This window comes from Carlito syrichta, unplaced genomic scaffold, assembly GCF_000164805.1.
Source record: "Carlito syrichta isolate Samal-C Ts95f unplaced genomic scaffold, Tarsius_syrichta-2.0.1 Scaffold123517, whole genome shotgun sequence".
In the NCBI taxonomy this organism is placed as follows: domain Eukaryota; kingdom Metazoa; phylum Chordata; class Mammalia; order Primates; family Tarsiidae; genus Carlito; species Carlito syrichta.
Genome location: NW_007067613.1, coordinates 28,191 through 50,722, shown reverse-complemented (window position 1 = coordinate 50,722; position 22,532 = coordinate 28,191). Strand labels below are relative to the sequence as shown.

At 48.8% G+C, this 22,532-nt stretch overlaps 1 protein-coding gene across 2 annotated transcripts in view; it reads left to right on the top strand.

The window, feature by feature from the left end:
* Positions 1-22,532, top strand: part of TBC1D5 (TBC1 domain family member 5) — a 317,366-nt gene that overhangs the window by 278,100 nt on the left and 16,734 nt on the right. For both annotated transcript variants that reach the window (XM_021707719.1, XM_008048448.1), the window contains one exon: positions 5,481-5,644. In XM_021707719.1, coding sequence (XP_021563394.1) covers positions 5,481-5,644 — 164 coding nt within the window. The remainder of the gene's footprint in view (positions 1-5,480; positions 5,645-22,532) is intronic.

The window sequence follows — 22,532 nt, the reverse complement described above, 5'->3', positions numbered from 1 at the left end:
TTTTCAGAGTTGTCACATTGCATTATTAAAATAATAAAAAGTGTAGTTTTCAATAAAAAGTATAAAGCATGCAAAAAAAAAAAACTAGAGGATGATGGCCTGTGCACAGGCCATCAACACAGACTGGCTCCTAGGAAGCCCACGTACTGGACTCACTAGATGAAGACTTTTTTTTTTTTTTTTTTGAGTTGGAGTCTCACTCTGTCGCCCAGACTGGAGTGCAGTGGCCACTCCCGGCCACCGCAGCCTCGACCTGCTGGGCTCTGGTGATCCTTCCGCCTCAGCCTTCCTAGTAGCCGGAATTACAGGCGCACGCTACCACGCCCGGCTAATTTTTTTGATTTATTGTAGAGATGATGTCTCGCCTGCCCAGGCAGGTCTCGAATCTGCAGGCTCAGGCAATCCACTCACCTCAGCCTCCCAAAGGCGTGAGATTACAGGCTGAGCCACCGAACCCGGCTTAGATGAAGACTTTAAATCAGTTCCTGTAAACATGTTCAAAACACTGCAGGAGGCCATGTCTGAAGAGCTACAGAAATGAATGAGAATAGTGTCTCACCAAATCGAGACTGTCAACAAGGAAATAAAATTTTTAAAAGAATTAAATAGATATTTTGGGGTTGAAAAATATAATAACCGAAACGAAAAATTTACTATAAGGGCTCAATAGCAGTATTGAGTTTACCAAAGAAGGCTTCAGAACTTGAATATATGTCACTTGAGATATCCAGTCTGAGAAACAGATAAATAAATAATGAAGAAAAATGAACAGAGCCTCAAAGAGCTGCAGGACACCATCAAGCATAATAACACACAGAGGAGTAAAAGAGGTGTGGAAGGAATGTTTGAAGACATGCTGGCCAACCTATTTCACAGTCTTATGAAAAACAGTATACATCAAAGAAGCTCAATTTACTCCAAGCAGGATAAACTAAGCACCATACCTAGCTGCATCATAGTCAAACTGGTTAAAGCTAACAACAAAGTATATTGAAAGCAGCGAGGGAAAGGCGTCTCATGGTGTGGAAGTGATTCTTGATAAGATCAACAGCTGACTTCTCATCAAAAACCAAGGAGAGCTGGGCACGGTGGCTCATGCCTGTAATCTTCGCACTTTGGGAGGCTGAAGCAGAACGACTGCTTGAGCCCAGGAGTTTGAGACCAACCTGGGCAACATAATGAGACCTCATCTCTACAAAAAATTTCCGGGCATGGTGGCACATACCGTAGTTACAGCTACTCGGGAGGCTGAGGTGGAAGGATTGCCTGAACCTAGGTGGTTGAGGCCACATTGAGCCATGATCATGACACTGCACTGTAGCCTAGGTGACAGAAAGAGACCCTGACTCAAAAATCAAACAATAACAAAAAAAGGAGGCCAGAAGACAGTAGGGGTATATATTCGTAGTGATATATGTAGAAAGCCTGTCAGCTGAGAATTCTGTATCCAGTAAGACCGTTCTTCAAAAAGAAAGGAAAAATGAAGACAGTTACAGATAAGTGGAAACTGAGTATGTGTTGCTAGCAAACCTTCCCTGTAAGGCATAGTAAAGAGAGTCCTCCATGCTGAAATGAAAGATCACTAGACCTTTAATTCAAATTTGCATGAAGAAGTGCCGGTAAAGGCAGCTGTGTCAGTAAATGTAAAAGACAGTATAAGTGTGCTTTTGTGTGCCCCCTTTGCCGTTCATATGGCAGTGCTGCCTGAATTAATCTACCTATTTGTTATCCTCGCTGTCAGAATCCCAGATTTGTTTTTTGCGGAAATTGACAAACCTATCCTAAAATCCATAAGGAAATGCAAAGCACACCCAATAGCAAAGCAGTCTTGAAAGAGCAGAGTTAAAGAACTCACACGTCTTGATCCTAAGTATAATATAGTTACAGTAGTGAAAACAATGTGATACTGACATAAAAGTCATCATGTAAATAAATGGAATAGAGCTGAAAACATAGAAATAAAACTTTATGTTCATGGTAAACTGATATTCAACCGAGTGCCAGGATCATTCAATGTGGAAAGAAAAGTCTTTTTACAAGTAGTTCTGGGCAAACTGAATGTCCACATGCAAAAGAATGAAGCTGAAATACTTCTTCCCACATATACAGAATTTAACTCAAAATGGATCATGGAATTAAATGCAGGAGTTATAACCATAACTCTCTCAGAAAAAAACTTGAGTAAATCTTCATGACCTCAGGTTAGGCAGGATTTCTTAGAGATGACACCATAAGCACAAGCAACAAAAGACAAAAATAGGTAAATGGAACTTTATCCAATTAAAACACATTTTGGCCTCAAAGGATACCATTAAGAAAATAAACAGACAAGGCACAGGATGGGAGAAATTTTTGCAAATTATATATCTGATAAGGAACTTGTACCCACAATGTATGAAGAACTCTTACAGCTCAATAGTGAAAAGGCAGATACTTCAATTTTTTAAATGGGCAAAAAATGTGAATAAACATTGCTCCAAAAAGATATACGAGTGTCTAATCATCTGAAAAGCTGCTCAACATCATAAATTATTGGGAAAAATCAAAATCTCAATGAGATATCATCTCACACTACTAGGAGGACTACTAGTAAGTGCTGACAAGGATGTGGAGAAATTTGTGAGGTGACGTAGCCACTTTGGAAAACAGTTTGGTAGTGTTTCAGAATGTTAAAACCAGGGTTGCCGTATTGACCCCCAGTGCCACTCCCTGGTGTCTACCTGAGAAAAATGGAAACAGGTGTTCTCACAAAACCATACATGAGTGTTCATAGCCACGGTCTTCATGTTAGCCAGGAGATGGACACCAAGTGTGGTAAATTCATACACTGGATCCTGTGTGTCAATAAAAAGAAATAAAGTGGTAATGCATGCTGTAACACGGATGAACTTTGAAAACATCGTGCCAAGAGAAAGAAGCCAGTCACAACAGTGCGTCATTCCACTTACATGTAATACAATATCAGAAAAGGCAAATCCAGAGACAGAAAGTGGGTCAGGGTTGTCAAGGACTGTGGGGAAAGGGATATTGAGCTTAACTCCTGATCTAAAGTCAGGTAGTGGTGATGGAAGTGCATTTCTGTGAATAGACCTAAAAGTGCCTGATTTACTCACTTTAAGAGGTGAATGTTCTAGGTCGTGAATTATCTTGAAGAATTACCTTCATAGCTCCTTTATGCTCAAAGTGTCTTTGTGGTTTAAGTTGAAAGAGCGAAAGTAAATCACTAGGTCGTTCCTGAGATGGTTTTTGGCTCTAATATCCTAGGAACCCCCGTGCGACTGAGCTCATTCCCGTGAAAGGCAGCTTGAGATGCCAAGGCCTGGAGCTCTGGAGGTGAGAGACATGGAGGCAGAGTAGGGGAAGGGAAACACCTGGGTGGAAACTGCACGCTCTTGCTGGAATAGCCACGAGCGTCCAGGCCCTGGGCCTGTTCTACCCCGCCCTCTCCTGCCCTCAGAGGCCCTCAGGGGCCTCAGGATCAGCTCCAAGATCACACATTACAGGTTGGGTTCTTCTGGAAGCTGACCCTGAGGTGGAATTAGAAGGGCGGAGGGTGTGTTGGGGAATAACATGAGTGCAAGGGAAAGAGGAGGAAACCGGCCGGGCAGCGGCTGCGGCAGGCCGGGATGTAGACCCGCAGAAGTCCCTGCCGGCCAGCAAGAAGCTGCAGCCAGGACTTCCTGGCAGAGGAGTCCCGAGTTGGGGGAAGTAGGTAGGCCTCTTCTGCCCAACGCTAGCTGGGATCACCCTGCAACCGCCCTTCGAAGAGCCTGAACTTGGCCCACAGCCTGAGGCAGATCCAGCAACCTAACAGCAGGGGGGCTGTCCACTGACCATCATCCCGGAAGCAGCACGTGTTTCCTTAAAGGGCCCATGTCAGCACCTGCCAAGTGGAGTGTGCCTCGGCGACTGTCTCTGAGAAAGGATGCTCTCATTGTCATTCTCAGTCTGTAATTCGCCGCCATTCCTCGGCTCTGAACCCCTGGAAGACAGCGACTCAGTCCAAATCCCTGACATTTGATACAGAGGAGGCTTCACTGTGATCGAATTCTCCTGAGATCGGGGACCCCAGGGTCTGGGAATGGGTAATACCGGTCCTGCCATATTGTTTTGTGCCTGGTGACCCTATGGGAAGATTACTCTGCGAAGCCTCTGTCGCTGCTCAGATTTCTTCCTCCTCTGGCTGCTCCTCAGCCAGCTTTGCTGGTTTCCTAGGATGCCTCTGACTTTCAGACTCTCAGCTCCTAGGGGTCGTCTTTGGACCCAGCCCTTTCCTGCCTCCTCGGCGCTGGTGACTTCGGTGCTGCTGGCTTCCACGCTTACCTCTCTGTCTTCGATCGCTCTCCCGAGAGCCAGCCTCGGTGCCACTGCCCCGTCTCCACTTGGTTATCTGAGGAGGCATCGCAAGCCGGCAGGCCCAAACTAAGCTGCTGCCCTCAGCCCTGACGCCCGCTCCCCCGCCCTTCGCTGCCTCAGGAGACGGCAGTGTCATCATGCTTCTTGCTCAGGCCCAAACTCTGGGGTTCGGCTAAACTTGACTCTTCTTTTTCTGTCACCCCCTGATGAGTTCATCTGTCAATCCAGCCGGTGCTGTTCAGAATCAGACCGCTTCTCACCAACGGCTGTACTCGCTCTGTGCCCTTCAGTCTCGCAGTGGCCAAAGCTGGTGTCCCTGTGGTTGTCTTTGCGCCGCCCCCACCCCGTCTCCAGTTCCATTCTCAACACCGCAGCCCGAACGACCCTCTCAGCGTGTCAGTCACATTCTGCCACGCTACCCCTCAAGCTCCCTGTGGGGTCGCCAGGAGTCCCATCTGGGTGTGAAGTCGCTGGCGTCACTTGCAAACCCCTGCTGTGCTGCCACCCGAGACTCCCTCTCCACCCTGCCGTCACTCGTTCCTGTAGCCGTGCTGTCCCTTGCATACGCAACAGTCCTGCCGCAGGGCCTTTGCACTTGCTGTCCTGTCATATTTTCTGAAAAGTCGGTGCAGCCTCTTCCCCGCATTTGTACAGGAGTGTTCGTGTACCTCAGTTCCCGGTGACGTCTTTCCCGACGGGAGGGAAGAGGCTCTTTGGGAAACTGGTAGAGGACTTACATGTTTAGATCTTACTAATCTGATGTGCAGGACAGTAGGCTCTGGCTTCTGTAACTGAGGGATGACTTCATTAGGAAATTCCAGTCATTGAGGCAAGGACTTCTGGAAATTGGCCATTTAGTTTCTTTAATATGTGTGCAGTGCCTGGACTGTTGCAGTATACATTACATCTAGAAATCTGCAGTAGTGCGTAGCTGTTCTTTAAAAGTTGGCAGCTGTTCTGGTGTATAAGCATAAATACATGCGTTTTGATTTTCCATAGTGTCATCATGTTGACATGCCGATGAAATAGTGTCGTCATCAGTCACGATTTATTAAAAGCGGTAGACTGAATGGCTTCCTGAGAGAGTCTGGTGTTTCATTATTGCTACTTAACTTTTCTCACAGGGCAAAGTCCTAAAAACATCAGCTCGTCTCCGAGCGTCGAGAGCTTGCCCGGAGGAAGAGAGGCCACCGGCTCCCCGCCACCGTCTGCCGCCAAGAGGGAGTCCTTCTTCGGCACCGTCGCCCGCTCCCGCTCCCACAGCAAAACCATGGGCAGAAAGGAGTCTGTGAGTGTCGGGGCTTCTCTTCATGCTTCGTGTTCCTCTCGGGCTGCGCTTTTGAAAGCCCCTTGAGTGCTGGCTTTTGCTAGCCAAAGTGAATTGTGTTTTCAGGAGTCTCCTTCTTATTTATAATGTAGTAATACTTCAGGGCTGTGGTCTATACTGCACTGGAAGAAGAAGCAGCGTCAGTGTAAACTAAGCTGAATCTTTCCCAAATCTCGGTCCTTTTCTCATCTACAAATGCCTTTTGGCCAAAACCTGTGTTTTCCTATAAACTAAAACAACATTATAGCAAATAACAGATTGTGGCACTTGAAACAAACCAAGTGGGTTTTTTGAAGTTTCAAGTATTTCTTGACAATTAAAAGGAATTGCCGGGTGCAGTGGCTTGCATCTGTAGTCCCAGCACTTCGGGAGGCTGAGGCAGGAGGATTACTTGAGCCCAGAAGCTTGAGACCAGCCTGGGAAACAAAGCAAGGCCTCGTGTCGACCAAAACTCAAAAAATAAACTGGGCCTGGAGGTATGCGCCTGTGGCCCCAGCCACTCAGAGGTTGAGGTGGAAGGAGGCCGGGCTGTGGTGAGCCGTGATCCTGCCACTACACTCCAGCCTGGGTGACAGAGTGAGAGTCCAACTCAAAATAAAATTATTTTAACCTTTGTTTTTAAAAGCCATGCAAACTGCATTTTAATTACAGTATTTTGGTAGGTGCTCTGTAAGATCCTTTGTACACATTCCTCAAAAGGACCCACCTAAGGCCTGTCAACTGCTTTAAAAATCTGGTAGTGCCTGGAAGTGTTACAGGCCCACTTCACATTTAACCGCACTGTATAGCAGTCACGTGTCACTTAACTGCAGTGATACATTCTGAGAAACGCATCCTTTGGCGATCTCGTCATTGTGGGGCCATCACTGTGTGACTCACACAGGCCTGGAGGGTCTGGTCTACTGCACCTGGGCTGTGTGCAGGTGTAACACAGTGGTATCTGTGTATCCAGTCAGATTTAAACACAGAAACAGCAAAATAAGATGTGAAAGGTTAAGAATGCTGCACCTGTCAAGGGCACTTAGCATGAATGGGGCTTGCAGGGCTGGCAGCTGCTCTGGGTGGTTCGGTGAGTGGGAAGACCTGGCCATCACTGCATGCCGTGGACATCATGGACTCCGTGGAGGTGGGCTGCCCTAAATTTATTTTTTGAGCTTGTCTTTCTTCAATAATAAGTTAACCATATCTCATTGTAACCTTTTAGCTTTATAAATTTTATAAACTTTTTGACTCTTTTGTAATTACACCCAGCTGCAAACACAAACCCATTGCGTAGCTGCGCAACAATACATTCTTCACATCTTTATTCTGTAAGCTTTTTTCAGTTTTTTCAATTTTTAATTTAAAGAAGGTTTTACTTTTTAAAATTTCGTTAAAAACTGAGGCACAGGCATTCACGTGGGGCTAGTCACACACAGAGTGGAGACTATCAGTGTTGCTACCGTGCTTCCACATCTTGTGCCTCAGAGGGTCTTCAGGGGCAGCAGGCCTGGCGCTGTCATCACCTGGGACAGCAGTGCCTTCCTCTGGCCACCAAAGGACCCTCTAGAGGCAGGTAGAAGGAGCAACACTCTAAAATAGTAGAAAAGGTGCCAGTAATATAGTCGTTTATGTGACTAAGTTTTACTTACACAAAATAACTGTCTATTGTACTCTAACACCACTGGCAGCCGGCAGGTTTGCATCACTGCAGACATGTAGCTGTACTGTGCTGTGGTGTTGTGACCGCCAAAACGGCCCGAGGCAGTCTCCATTATAATCTGGTGGGCCCCTGTTCTGTATGCAGTCTGTCGGTCATTGACCAAAACATCAGTCTGCAGGGCTTGCCCCTAGCTCATTCCTAGCATGGCGGACTCGTGTGCCCGTGGGGAGGGAGGCAGACGTCACACAGAGAAGGATCCAGCTGTAGCTGAAATGGTCCTAAACTGGAAAAAGACAAACTCTTCAAGCTTTCAGGGACAATCATCTAAGGTGCATAGAAGGCCATGATACCTCTCTGTGTGGCTGCATTTCCTCGGGCGAGAGACTCAGCTTCCTGGTGTTCCAGCCACCTCATCTGCACATTAAATGATGTGCTTTGCTCTCTAGAGGGAAGAGTTTGATGCATGCTCTCGTGGGGTGCCTCTCGGTGTGTAGGAGCTGATGCTTTAGTGGATAAAAGAGCAGAATAGAACTTTGGTTTAAAGATGACACCTTCAGTGCAGCGTTCAGCCGTGAGCCTTTCTGAAACTCCACTGCAAGGACAGTAAGGGCAGTTAAAGATAAGCCCTCAAAGGCTGAGAAGCAGGTAGGAGGGCAAGAGCAGCATAACCTTGTCACTTGCAGGACAGATGACAGGTGGGAACTAAGAAGCTGAACCTAAAAGTCAGCAGTAGGCAAAAACCAAGGAGCAACTCGATTTAGATCGTAAAATTCTCCAGAAGCTCAGGAGCTGGAAAGGAGGTTGAAAGTAGAACTGAAGATGTGAGGATTGCTCATAAGTTTCTGGAAGAACGATGTTCCCTTCCCCACTTTAGCAGAAGACTGAAAATGTAATTCTCTGAAAAGTGTAAACAGAGTATCTGTGGACTAAGAGATCAGGCACATTACAGAATGAGACTGCCCTACTGGGAAAGGGATGGGGATGACATTTACTTGCTAAACTTGAGACCCCCGGCCCTCCTCCATTTGCTTCCCAGAGTACCAGTGTGTGTGGCCCTCCAGGCAGGAGATTGGAAGAGTTTTTTTCTAGGCAACCCCCCCACACACTCACACAGAAACATAATTGCCTTAGGAGTTCTCCAAGCAGACAGCAAGTTTACTTTACAGTGGACCCAGCGATTAACAAGCTTCTGCTATTTTTTGTTTCACCTCTTCCACATCAGCAAAACTCTTCCCTTTGAAGATGTTCTTCATCCCCAAAACAAAAAAAAATTCATTCCGGGTGAGATCCAGTGAACCGGGAGGGTGGGGCACAGGAGCCATGCCATTTTGGGATCAAAGACTGGAACACTCAACGCAGTGTGGGCAGGTGCGCTTGTAAATCACCCATCACGAAATGAGCAAATGTGTTGAGAGAATCTCCAAAACAGATTCACTGAAGCCAAACACAACCTCTCACAACGCTAACTGGTACACGAATGCCAGTGGGTTCCTAGAACACTCATCTGTCTGGGGAAACCTGTATTACAAGGGGCCCATCCTCCAAAAGATAATTCTGGGTTTTGGGGGTCCCCTCGTATATGCATCCCCACTGCAGGACTGTCCACAGCTCTGTCTCTCCCTCTAGTGCGACGAACAGCCTCCCTGTCAGCCCATGAGACATGACTCGTGTGCAGTGGCTTTGGTGACTTAGCTCTGAGATGGATGGTCATCACAGTGCACAGCGAGAAAATGTGCAGGCCATGGTTGGGACTCACTCTCCTACGAGCCACCTCCTGCCACCAGAGGCGCCCTGGTGACCTCAGAGCTGGGTGCTGACCATCCCTGGGTCCACTTCTCTTTCATTTCCATTTTGCTCTGACACAGGGGTATCAGTGGCCTCAGAAATGTTCAAGATATTTTACATTCAAGTCATCAGCAGCAGCTTCTTACTCAAACAAGTGGCCAGAACTTGAAGGAAAGACATCTGTCTCTTGCTTTGAATCTTCCATGCCGTAAAATGTATGGAATGATTTGAATTTCAGGACTCGGCTGATCTTTTAAAGTGGCCAAGGTCAGGAAACTGTTGCTGTCAGTTATCAAAAGGCAAAAACCACAGTAGAAAAGAGACTAAAGCCAGCCATAATCTAGTGGTGCCTATCAGCCTAAGTGTGGTGAACTCCGCTTGTCACAGTGTTTTAAGAAATGACTGGACAGGCGTCATATACTGCGTCATGGGATTTGGCTCTCTGCTGCCTGTTCATGTGCCCTCGACAGGCTATCTTCTTTAGCTGAAGAAGCATCACGTTTACTCCTGTTATGCCCGTGATTGGGCCACACAATAAAAGAGGGAAGAATTCAGTTAAGTCTTTAAAGAGGGAACAAATTAAGCCTGTGTCAGATGTTTATAAAAGACATCATTATACGTTTTTACTGAAATGGGAACAAACTTGTAGAAAATTTTAAAAATGACTTCATTTCGTTATCAGCAGTACTATTGTTTTGAGGTATTTATTCATAAAGTCAGTTTTTACTCTGTGTTGTTTCCATAAAGGCTCACCTAATTCAAACCTGGGATTAAATTAAGTCCCAATTATTTTTGTCTTGAAGAGAAAATTGAAATTGTTGGTATTTTTAAGTTTTTATGCTTTATTTTGCGCGATAATATAAATGGCATCCAATACTTAGTTTTCTAGAAGTCTATTTTAGTTGGTCATTCATCTGTTAGATAAATTTCTAGGACTGTTAGTCATATTCAATGATTGTTGCCAAATCATTTTCCAAGAATATCTGTGCTAAGGTTAAAGGATAGGGAAAACACTGCGAATAAGAAAGCCTCTAGAATTGATTTGTCTGTGTGGATAAGCTCTAATATCTTAGCACTTCAGGCAATTAGAATTATTCCTGGTGAATAAAATTCCTGGTGAATAAAATTCTTGGTGAACAGTGAGACATTTTGCTATGATTTGTGTTAATTACATACCAATCTCCAAAGATCTAAAAGTATCCATGGCTCAGAATCCTCCCTAAAGCACAGGGACCCAAAGAACATCTGAGCTGCATGATACGGTGCTGGCCCCTGAAGCCGCTGCCCCTGGGCACTCATCCTGTGTCTTCATGACCACAGCATGCCTGACCACAGCATGCCTGTCTCCCTGCCCTTTGGCAGCGTGAACATACACCAGGGTCATACAGATAGAATTTATTTTAGTGACACTGTTGGTCTGTTCTTTATTGTGGCAGAATAACAAAAAGTGAATTTCAGGTGAATGAAAATAAATTTGAAAGCAGACTCCTAGTGACTCCTGGAACTATAGAAAACTTGAACATTGCCTATTCTACTTCAAGCCATGATCTAGAAATGGGAATTTAAGGCATTCTAGCTATATAATGAATGAAAGAGAGCCCTCTCAAGGGGGATGCTTACAGTGACACTGGAGGGGGAAGAGTTTAGAAATTAAACTCGATAATGCATCTCATCAGCATGAGAGGCGTACTATGGACTTAGAGGACACACCACCGTGGGCTGTGTTGATCTAGACAAGCGTTGTGGGAGAGATAGATTTGAACCGCAGATGTGTGTCCTCACTAAACACAGCCATTGTTTTCCCTTATAAAAATCCAGTGACTTGTAGGACAGGTGGTTGTGGTGGCACCAAGGAGGCGGTCTGCAATGCCTGCTGCAGGAGCTCTCTTGGCTTTCCCATCCCTGCAGAATGTATTGGAATTGTATCCAGTTGCTTTGGGTGAAAAGGAGAGCAAGTATGATCTCAAAGGAGGAGATTTGCTCCTTATTGTTTCACAAGACAAGCGCCCTGAAGGAGATCTGGGGCTGGCAAGTCAGCTGTGCAACGGTGTCACCACCCTCCTCTCTGCCATCTCACGCATTGGCTTGCCCTCCGCTTGCTGCCACTGTGCTCTCAAGAGGGCTGCCACGAGCCAGGCGTGTCTCACACACGCACCCCTTCCGGAGAAGTCCACTTGGGAGTTCCCATCTCCCTGACCAAAATTAAATCCGTGTGCACCCCAAGCCTCTCTCCAGAAAGGGGGAGACGAGAGGGGCTGGTGACAGGGGTAGCCGTGGGCGACGGAGGGGGCAGCAGCGTGACAGGCAGATGGCCCTGGGTGTGCATTGCCATAGTGGTTCATCGGTCCTTTCCTGAAGCCTTTGCATCTGAAGACATCCAGTTCTCCTGTGATCATTCCTATTTTAATGGATTTCCAGGCACCTTCGAGTTAGATTGGTGAGTGGAAGAGAGAAACTGAGCAGAGTGGCCTTACCAGGAGACAGGATTCTCCTACTTTTCTGCTTGTCTTTTGTGTCAGTGATGTCTTCTTCCTAGGAACACATATGATGTGGACAGTATTGATAGTGGATTTCTTTATGGGCTTCTGGCTGGAATTGAAAACTGGCATCTAGAGTTTATCTAGTTGTAGGATTTTTCAGTTCACAACTATATATGTAATCTCTCATTGTTTAATCAAGAATGTTAATGAAAACTGGATTACAGTACAGTCCCATTTAAAATACATTCCCATTTAATATGGTCTGTTGAAATGAGTAGGTGTAAAATGAATGTAGACCTCAGTGGTTTAAGTCTCATGATAGGAATTTTAATCTAAGGGAAAAAGCAACTAGGATTTGGAGCAAAACGCTGAGGTAGTCACTTATGGTTCAATGAAACCTGTTCGCAGTCTGTCTTCTGATGAACGCGCTCCTGGCAAGGCGGGCTGCGTGTCGCTGCAGGAGGGCTCTTTACTCCCAGCCTCGCCCGTGTGCGTCCTTCCGTCGCAAAGAAACGTGAGCATCCATGGGCGCCTCCGAAAAAGCTCTGTTTCAACGACCGCTTTCAGCACGGCGTTTTAATTCAGCTTTTGTAAACAGGTTTTATAACCGGCTCTTTAACATCCTCATGCTTCAATAACTGTATCTTAAACCCCCAAATCAGAGAAGGCTGTGAGACAGCATCACAGGAACAGAGTGCACAGTGATGGTGCGCAGGGCGAGCGAGACACTCGACCCCACTGCGGTCACCTCCAGCCTCTCCGTGAATGCAGGGGTGCTGGCCTGGCCCACCCTGCACACTGCCCGAGAGGCAGGCCGTGGGCCAGGGGTGTGCAAGGGAAGCAGTTTGAAAGACTTGGCATCCCTGGCCAGAATGTGTGAGTGTGAATCATACTAAATTAAACATGTCATTGGTGCATTTGCTTCTTTCTAATGGCCTTTCTCGAAGTTTCACATTTGTTTACTCTTTCAATGCCAGTTTGCCCTGGGGACAGTTATTTGTGCCCTAAAGTGCATATGTGCAGTGAAGGAAGTGAGGGCTTTGAGTGGTCCTGGCAGATGCGTCTGGCCAGGGCCAGAGCCCAGATTGTGGAGTCTGTGAGGCTGTCCTTTCTCCCCCACAGTGGCATCACCAGCCTCTGCTACCATGTCTTCCTGCTGCTACACCTTCTGTCCCTGGTAGCTCATCATTACGTCTGAACACCTTTGTCGGTTTTCCAGGCAGCTCTGTTTTTGATACACTGGGCTTCTGGTGCAGAAGGAATGGCGTTACTCCTGTCAGGGAAGTTCTGTGCCTGCAGATAAAGGGAGGATCTCTTCCGGGAAGTTGGCCTTCCCGGGCCCCTGAAGGCTGAGAAGCACCCTTTGGTATCTCTCTCCCAGCTGCAGCCGCTGTGCCCAGGGGGTCTGCTGGGGCTCGGCGCCGTCACCACAGCCTCCTCTCCTGCCCCGAACTCTGCTGTTCCCCTTCAGGTTTTCTCCCCAAGATGCCCACGGGTCAAGAATTCCCCCGGAGCACCGCGGGCCGTGAGCACCAGAGCCCCTGCCTGAGCGCTGGAGCAGGAAGGCTGGGGACCACAGCCTGCACTCAGCCTTCCGAGCAGCTGGGTACTGCCCACCCGCCAGCGGCCTACTGAGCAGCCTGCCCTGGTCTGGGGCCACATCCACCTGGAGAAGGGGTGTTTTTCCACACCCCAAGGCCTGACCAAGAGGAAGCGACTTTTCTAATTCAAGGCAGTGTTGAGTTATTGAAGGCCCCAGGCGGGAACTGCAAGTGTTGGGAAAGTCCAGAACCTTTTGTTTTGTGGCTGGCGGTGTGTGCAGCGCACAGGCACGGTGTGTTCCTACAGGACCACGCGTGGCGGCCCAGCTCCACGTTGCTGAGTCCATGGAGGCTTCCTGAGGATGGTGATGCCCTTTAGCAAACGCGAGGGCCAAGGCTGCTCAGTTGCTCCCTAAACATCCGCTGCCTAGAACAGAGTCATGTTTTCGAAACAAGTATTGGAACAGAATGGGCGCCACGCAGAGCTTGAGGCGCAGCCTCTGAAGGTGCTGGGTTGGAAGAATGGAATTTACAAAGATTATACTCGATACACTTTCCTCTTAATTACATTACTGACAGCCCCATGTTAACTAGACGATCCGTGTTAATACTGGTCACACACAACTGAAGTATCTCTACACCAGTGTGTGCACCCTGGGTGTCGGGCTCAGCGTCTGACTCCCTGAGTTCTGCAGGCCCCTCTCCCCAAGAGAAATCCCCCCACGAGGCGTGGCCTGGGGGGGCCGGGGGGCCTTTGGCGCTTTGCCTTCAACGGGCCTCCCTCCAGCTCCTCCCTGCCGCCCCAGAATGCACAACTGTTTCACCCCCCAGAGCCAGGAGTGCGTCTCCTACTGTTGTGCTGATGATTCTGCTGCCTCTTCTGACCCGAATGGACACTTAGAGCCTCCAGGCTCAGCCTGCACTGCTGGGGCAGCCCTGTCCCTTGGCACGCTCCCTCAGCACTTCTGGAAGTAGGGCCCTGTTACCTGCAGATGCCAGAGCCCCTGCCCAGGCCCAGAGCAGCAGCAGCTCGAGGGGAGGCGTCCTGAGCTACCTGCCGATGCTTTGAGTGTCAGAGCACTTATGCGCCCTCGCAAGGCTCTCGCAAGCACTTGTCTCTGTCACAGGATCCTCTGTGCCAGATATCGTGTCTGGCACTTGGTAAATGTTTAGGAAGAAATGAACGCTGCTGGGGCCCCGAGGGTCGTGCAGGTATTCAGATGCGTGAGGCTTCGCGCGGGCGTCCTCTGGGGCCGCCTCATTTCTGTATCATTTAGCAACCACTTATGGAAAAACCTAATAGAAATTGTTGGCATTTAGGAAGAGATGGGATTTCTGTAAATTAATTTAAGGGATGAATTAACAGAAGTGTGAGAAGCATATGAATAAACCAGTTGATTTAGAAAATTATTTCCTTCTCACCTTCTTTTCTCTTCCCAGCAGTCTCAAAATTGGTGGTGTATATGTAGAAAGGAATGTCAGAGCTGCTCCAACACTGGGTTTCCTTGACTGACTGTAGCTGCAGGTGTTTCCCTGCCACGCGTGGGCCCAGCTTCGACTGGCTCAGGTGTGGTGTGGGTTCATCTCTGCGGGACATGGGGGAGGCGCCGTCCAGAGAGTACGGTGCACGTGTGTGCCTTTCGTCCTCCCACTGGCTGGCCAGCTGTCCCGGTGAGCAGAGCAGCCTTGGTGAAGACCCTTCCATCGGGGTCAGCCGTTGGACCGGTGCCGGGCCGGTGCCAGGCACAACAAGAGAGCTTGCAGAGAGCTGTGCCCAGCTAGCACCCCGGGAAGCGCAGCTGGAGGCCCGGTGCTGACTGGGCAGTGACGTCGGTTGGTCCGACCACTTGCGAGTGGAGAGGGGAAGTCCTTGGTAAGTGGAGTAACATCTGCAGATCGTCCTGTGGAGGGGAGAGCGGTGTGGGTCTTCAAAAGGTTGGTCAGGCTGCTAACTACAAAAACAGCACGGAGGTGACAGCCTAAAAGTCGAAAGTGGGCATTTCTCCACACCGTGTTGTTTTATTATACTCCAGACACGAGCCCTTCATGGGGATCTTTTTCGCAGGTACAGTGTTCCAGACGCAGACAGTTGCCTTAACAACTGTGCTTAACACTTTTATACCTTTGAATTTTTACGAGGCTAAGAAGTTAAGACATACCATATGCATATGATTATTCATTTAAAGGAGCAGTTATGGGACTTTTGCACATAATAAGGTCTGTAACTGTGCAGGTGAGGTTTTATTCTTCCTCTGGTTACACCTGTGTAATAAAAAGTTTTATTTTGATTTCTCGTATGTTTATTACAAGCTTCTAAGCTCATTCAGTCTATACTGTAGAATTCGTAGCACGTGATCCTCTTTTCTGGCACCATTCTTTTTTGTTCCATGTATTGTTTTTTGTGAGCAAAACTCTAGAAAAGCAGAGTTAGATTAAAATAGGTAACTCATGGCAAAAGCATGATTCTAAACGCTAAGCATTCTTAATAAATCTTACTATGATTTTTATGACAATATCTTCAGAAAATTCAGGATCCATGTAAATACCATGAATTATGGAAGTGTTTTGCCATTTCCTTTTCTTTGCATTCGTGTTTGAAAAGCATCTTTTATTCTTTGATACTTAATGTACAGCCTCTGTTTATTAAAAGTTACAGAAGAGAATATGCATAATCCAACAAAATTAATTTATATTTCACTTGGTTTTTTGGCATGCAGTTTATAAGGGCTTGTGTTCACAGTAGCATAAACAGATACCTAATGGTCTAAGAGTTAGCTCTAAGTAGAATACTGGATCCAGTCCGTACGGAAGTCATCCAGGGAGGCTGGGAAGTGCTCCTGGAGCTGGTCCGCTGCGCCTCCCCCGTTTCCCTGCTCCATGTCGAGACGGGTCTCCTGGACTGTTACCAACAGTTCATCGAACTGCGCAGCCATCTGCTAGGCTGCCGCAGAACAGGACGAGACAGGCGTTCCACGGCCTTCCCAGAAAGAGGGAAGCTATGTCCAGAAGTCTAGGGGGCATGAGTCCGGGAAGTGAGATGGGCTATCCCGTTCTTGCCACTCCTGCTGCGGGCTGCAGACCAGCTGCCCGGATCCCCAGGAGCTTGCTAGAAATGTAGAGTCTCAGGCCCATGCTGGACCTACTAAATCAGATGCTGCTTTTGTGCAGGATCCCAGGTGAATGTTGTGCATGTTGAAGAATGAAGAGAATTGATCTCAGTAAGATTAATTGCATAGCAAGTCTGGAATGAGATTGTCTACGTGTAAAGCAAGCATGAGTATATCCTAGGGTGAACATGTTCTCCTTGTGTGAATAGACAGGACCACATGCTAATGGTCTCGAACACGTGCCATGTGTGTCCTCTATTCTAACCATGGTGCATGTATTCACTCTTTAATCTTCAAGCAACCTTGCACAGTTGCTGCTGTGATCACCTCCCACTTTATGGATGAGAGAGCTGAGGTGTAGAGAGACTGTGGTTAGCTCCATCTAAAACAAAAACAGTGACTAGTCATGCCTGGGCAGTGGGAAGTCTCTGGAGAATATGCTGAGGTAAGAAACTAAGATCGTTGTTTTACTCCTTCAACAAAAATGACAAGCAACCACTGAGCAAGTGGAAGGAAATTTCTTTCTCTTAATTGTATGAACCTTGCTGCTCTATTTTTAAAATATTTATAATCCATATTCCATGGCAAGCGTGTGATCTGAAATAATTATTTTAGCCTACCAACTGCTGACTTCAAAAAGAGATTTGGAACTCTGTGGAGAGCGCGGCCTGAGCCAAGATGGCGCCCGGGACCTCTGCCAAGTCCCATGATTAGGCGCATGATATACCGCCGGGCCCTCCTTCACTGCGCACCGCGCAAGTGCAACGCTGCAGAGCCTATGAACTGCTGACACGCTGGAACGGGACTTGTGGGTGGAGACCAAGGGATATAAGTACGGGACAACGGGGAAGAAAGGAGAAGAAGCTAGAAGAAAGAAAGAAGAAGAAGCTAGAAAAAAAGAAGAGGCTGGCATGGTGTAAAGGCTGAATAAACCGCTTTGAGAAGAACACGTTGTTGTTGCCTCCTTCCTGCTGGTCAGGGGTGAGCGACAGAACTCTTCACACGTAAACCAGTGAGGAGAATGGAGTTGGTATGCAATTTGTCAACTCCAGGGATGTGCAGTCAGTTAAGCTGCAGTTTGGTAGAGAAAATGTTTACCTGGAAGAATAGAGGCTTCTTCCTAGCCCTCCCCTGTGGCCCCACTGCCACGCTCCTTGGCCATGCAGAGAAGGGACTGGAACAGGCTCCGTCCACCGGGTATCTCCATCCACAAGGACAGCTGGGGTAGTGTGGCTGCAGAGGGACAAGGTGGCCCCTGGGGTCATGGCCAGCAGCTTGCCACTTTTTATGTTATAAGGAGGGAGTGTACTTTCATGTAATTTTTTTTTCAGCTTGCTGCAGGAAACCACAGAAGTGCCAAGGCCCACGGGTCCCACAGGGTAGGGTCACAGTACCTTCCTGGAGGCTGGCTAGGCAGGTGGGATGTCACTGCCACAGGTATGGACTAAAGGAGTCTCCCAGGGAACCCTGTGGACACTGTCCTCACAGGTTGATCCCAGGGTCCTGGGATGGGGACCTCGGTGTGGGACACAAGTACTTGACTGGCGGGGAGATGAGGCCATCTGCTCAGATGGTGTCTGAAAGCGGTGCCAGCTCTGAAATGACGTCATTTCATAGTGTGAATGTGACGCCATGAGCTTTGAATTTCAATTCAGAATTTCTAAAGGCTGCTTCTGTTCACGTGTAACATGTTTGTCTGTATCCTGTTTGAAAATGGGAAGTTCAGTTTACTAGGGAATTTTATATGCATCTTGATTTTTTAAGTATCTTCAGGAAACATGTTTAAGCAATCCATAAAGAACAGCATCCGTTGGTGTTCCCACTCAAATAGCGTAGAACAGAGTACTGTGTGACTCAGGGTTACACACTGGACTAAATATTATAATTATCCACCTTCTCTGTGAGTTATTTCATTTTCTTACCATTAAGTGTTTTTCTTACCATTTAGTATTGTTTACAGTATAGATTTATTTACAGTGCTGGAGTGTTGTTTGGAGTTTGATTTGGAATCAATTTTGGTCATCTGAAAATATTAACACCTCTTTTTTTCTCATTTCTCTTCTAATATGTTATCTGCATTACTTGATTTTTCTAATTACAAAGATATCCAGTTTCATGGTAGAAAATCCCAGAAAAAATAAGCGAAAAGAAGGGGAAAGGCCGGGCGTGGTGGCTGAAGCCTGTCATCCCAGCACTTTGGGAGGCCAAGCCAGAGGATTGCCTGAGCCTGGGAGTTCGAGAGCAGCCTGGGCAACTTGGTGAGACCTTGTCTCTACAAGAAATCAAAAAATTAGCCAGGTGTGGTAGCATGCGCCTATAGTTCCAGCTACTTGGAAGGCTGAGGCGGAAGGATCTCCTAAACCCAGCAAGTTGAGGCTGCGGTGGCCGTGAGCATGCCACTGTACTCCAGCCTGGGCAACAGAGTGAGATTCTGACTCAAAATAAGGGTGGGGGGGGGATCACCCACAATGCCACCATTTAAAGAATAACCAATATAATCTATTTGGTGACTCTCGTTCCCTTTGTTCTGTGCGTGTATTTTTTTTTTTTAATCAAAATTATTCTTGATTCACTACTTTGTAACCTTTTTCCTCAATTAGTATATGAGGCATTTTTACGGGCAGTAGTCTTTTAATAAATGTACCACAAGTGACCTATGTCGCCTATCATTGGGATTTGGGCGGGGTGAATTTGCCTATGTGTCCCTGTTGCTACTGAATGTGTGAGGAATATCCTGGGAGCTATCTTACTGCACGCACTCATAATCCCTTGGAATAACTTTCCAAGATTATACTAAAATCTGCAGACAGCCACAGATTAGTACTTGTGGAGTGTTTACCATATGCTAAGCTCCGTGCAAAGTATTTCATCTGGAAAACCTCACGTGATTCAGCTCTCCAGCAGGCATGTGGGGTGGAAGCACCATCTCCCAGACAGCAGGCTGAGACTTGGGAGCTGTACTCTCGGCCAGGGCACAGGGCATGGCCGGCCGGGTATGCCCACGTGAGCTCTGTGACACGTGCTCCTGCTTGGGCTCTCGCAGGTGCACGCGCTCACACGGCCTGGCGGTCCTCCTGTCCGGCATCCTCTGCGCACTTGTCCATGATTCCTGCTGGTGTCTTCCTCCGTGGACACCACCCACGTCCGGCATGAACGTCCTCACGCTGTGTGTGCGCCGTACCCTTGTGCAGGCCGCAGCTTCCCCGGGACACCCGCGGCCTGTCCACTTCTCCCTCCAGGCTTCCGCTTCCTCCGCTTCCCACTTCTGCTCACCCATCTGCTCCAGACATACTGCGCGCCTTTCCTGTCTGCTGGGTCTATATTGGGCCTGTGCCTGCTGCCTCCAGGCTGGTTCCATGTCTGCCTCTTGTGATCAGAGGACACCCACTGCAAAGCTCAGCAGGGGTCCCCCTCGGTGCCTGCCCTGCCCTCGGTTCCCTGGGGCTCGAGTTTGTCTGTGGGCAGACACACTGCAGCATGTCTAGCCATGGGAGCATAGTGTGCGAGGGGCAGGGGCCACAGCAGCCTGTGTCAACCCTGAGCCCCAAGTGTAACAGTCTGAAGTCAGCGTCTTCGGATGAGCGGCGGGTGGGGCAGCCTTTCTGCTGATCCAGTCCCAGCTACTCCCCGGTTCCACTCAGCTCACTGCCGGGCTCTTGGCCCAGGTAGGCCGGGCCCGCCTCTTCACTTTTCTCCCTCGCCAAGACCCCCCTTCAAGAACCTTCCAAAAGGCCTCCTCTTCCAGAAAACCTGCTGTCATGTCCTCATACACACGTCAGATGTCCTCCCTTCCCTGGACTGTGGGGTCCCCTCTCGTCACTTCTGCAGAAACCGCCTGACCCCCTTCTTGGCCCCTCTACGCATTCAGAAGTCAGAGTCCGTGCTCACTCATCGCTGTGTTTCTCACAAGGCCTCCCGCATGCACATGAGCACATTTGTTCAATAAATGAGTGCAGAAATAAGTAATAATGACAAAAGAGTGTCCTGTTTCTAGCCAAGACACAGCAGAAAGACACGGAGTCCTTTGATACAACTGGTCTGTAAAATCCGTGCATTCTAACTTAAAACACCTGAGATGTCAACGTGTGAACAGAGGCCGAATGCTGCAGTGGCTGTTGGGGGCTGGTGCCGGAAGCACCACTTTCTAAAGACCAAACCCAAAACCCTTCCTGAGATTATGCAGGCCAAGTAGACGTCATTCAGCAGGCAATGAAAGGACATTTTTTCGAAAGCAGGCTTTACTGAGAGGACAGAAAAGCTCACCCCGGGGGAGGGCACCCGAGGGGGCTGCCACCCTGGATGCTTTCGTAGGAAAACACTTACCGAGAACGTGGGGTTCGGGCTCAGCACTGCAGCAGGCGAGTCTCTGCCCAAGGAGACTGTGCGCGGGGGCCACTCGCGGGAAGGGCTGGCGTCCCGAGCTTGGGAGACCTGCGGGAGGACTGGGGACCCAGGCGCTCGGGTGGCCAGCCTCGGCCTGCACTCCAGAGGATGTGGCTCTCGGACGAGTGGACCACGTGGCATGGAGGAGCTGAGAGGCTGCCTCACAGGACCTCTGCGAGGAGGAAGTGTGTTCACACCAGCGGAGCTCCGTGTCGGCCATGTCTGAATGTGTCCACGGGTTAGGTGCCACTTTTCTCTCCTAATCCAGGGGGGCCCATCCCCTGGCCCTTCCCAACAGGGCTGTTGTGTGCTGGGGTCATGTCACCCACCTTCCTCATCCTTGTAAGAGCCGTTATTTGCTATCCAGAACTTAAGGCAGCAACGGGCTCTTACACACTAACTAATCTTTCCAGGCTAAGCCACATAAAGGTCTCAAAACGAGAAACCAGAATTTCCCAGCAGTGAATCATGAAGCCTTGCACTAAAATCCCTCTCACTGTTCCGTCTTGATTGTCAGCGCTTTCAGAAGGAGTCCTTGCTCTGTGCTCCCCATGTGTTCCCGCCTTGTTCTGCCTGATCCCGCTGTGTGGGTGGTGGGGAGTGGGCCCAGGAATGAACCCGGCTACGATCATTCAGCTGACAGCTGACCAGGACAGGATGTGAGCCAGGGCATCCGATTCTGAATCCCACCATGCCCGTCACGCCCTCCCGCGGTGGCAGGCAGGACAGAGATGCAAAAGGAGACTCAATGAGCGTGTGTCTTCAGTGTCTGTGCGCACATCAAGCCCACAGTAGCTGCTTGGTTTCATGAACCCTCAAGGCCTCAGCCAGTGTTTGCTTTTATGAAAGCCAGTGACCGAGGCGGCCAGTGTGCACAGCAGTGTCGGCGGGGGGGGGGCACGTGGACAGCTGAGAGGGAAATGGGAAGTTGGTTCCCGCCGTTGCAGAAGCTCAGTCTTGGCTCCTGTTTATCTGTGATTAGATAATAGAGTGAAGAATAAGTGACAAGCCACCTTCCGCCTCCACATGATTCCATATCTATTTATAAAGTCTGAGCGACGTTGAAGGGTTTAGGAAAGCTTTAAGGTGAAGCAAACTTCCGAACGGATGAGGCTTCTGGCCCGCCAACCTAGCAGCCCCTTCTGCCTCACACGTCCTGCTTTTGTGCAAGCCTTCCTTCAAAAAGGAGGCTTGAGCTGGCGGAAAGTTGTCTTTGCTGCAGAGTTTGCATCGAGGTAGAGTATGTCCCTGTCAAGAGCACCTTGGTTTTAGGCAGCAGGAAGCGCCTCTGTTTCTGTCGTCAGAGCCCCACGCAGGAGTGCAGGCGTGGAAGCGTGTGTGTGTCGCCCAGCCTGCTTTCCCAGCAAGTGCCATGCTCCCCAGACCCCCAAGCCTGCATGTCATAGGCCCCTCTCAGGGTGGTCTTCTCTGCAGTCATGTCCTCCACAGAGAGGCCTCCTGGGCTGACACTTCTCTGAGCTGCTGGCCCCTCCCTGCCCACAGGCCAGCCCCAGCCCCCTAGGGTGTCTTCTGAAGTTCTTCCCAGTTGGCCTTCCCATTCTAAAGAAAGGCCATCTAGGGAGGAGTGGCTACGGGGAGTAGAGCTCCAAGGGCTTCTATATTTTAAAAAAAAGTGGTTGCAAATCCAATGTAAACTGCACAGAGTAAAGAGAGAGGAGGTTTTCTGTGGAAGCACTGGGTTCCCAGGGCCCCCTGTCTGCCCTGGGCTGTCAGCATCTGTCAGTAGCCATGTGCAAGTGAGGCCCAGGCCGCAACTGGGCCCCTTCTTCAGAGGCTGCCAAACCCCACCCAGGGACAGTTCTGGACTCATCCAGGTGGGACGGGAGGCTGGGGCCTTGTAACTCTCTTACTCTAGCTCCCTGTCTGTTTCACATCTCTAGAAAGCGCTGA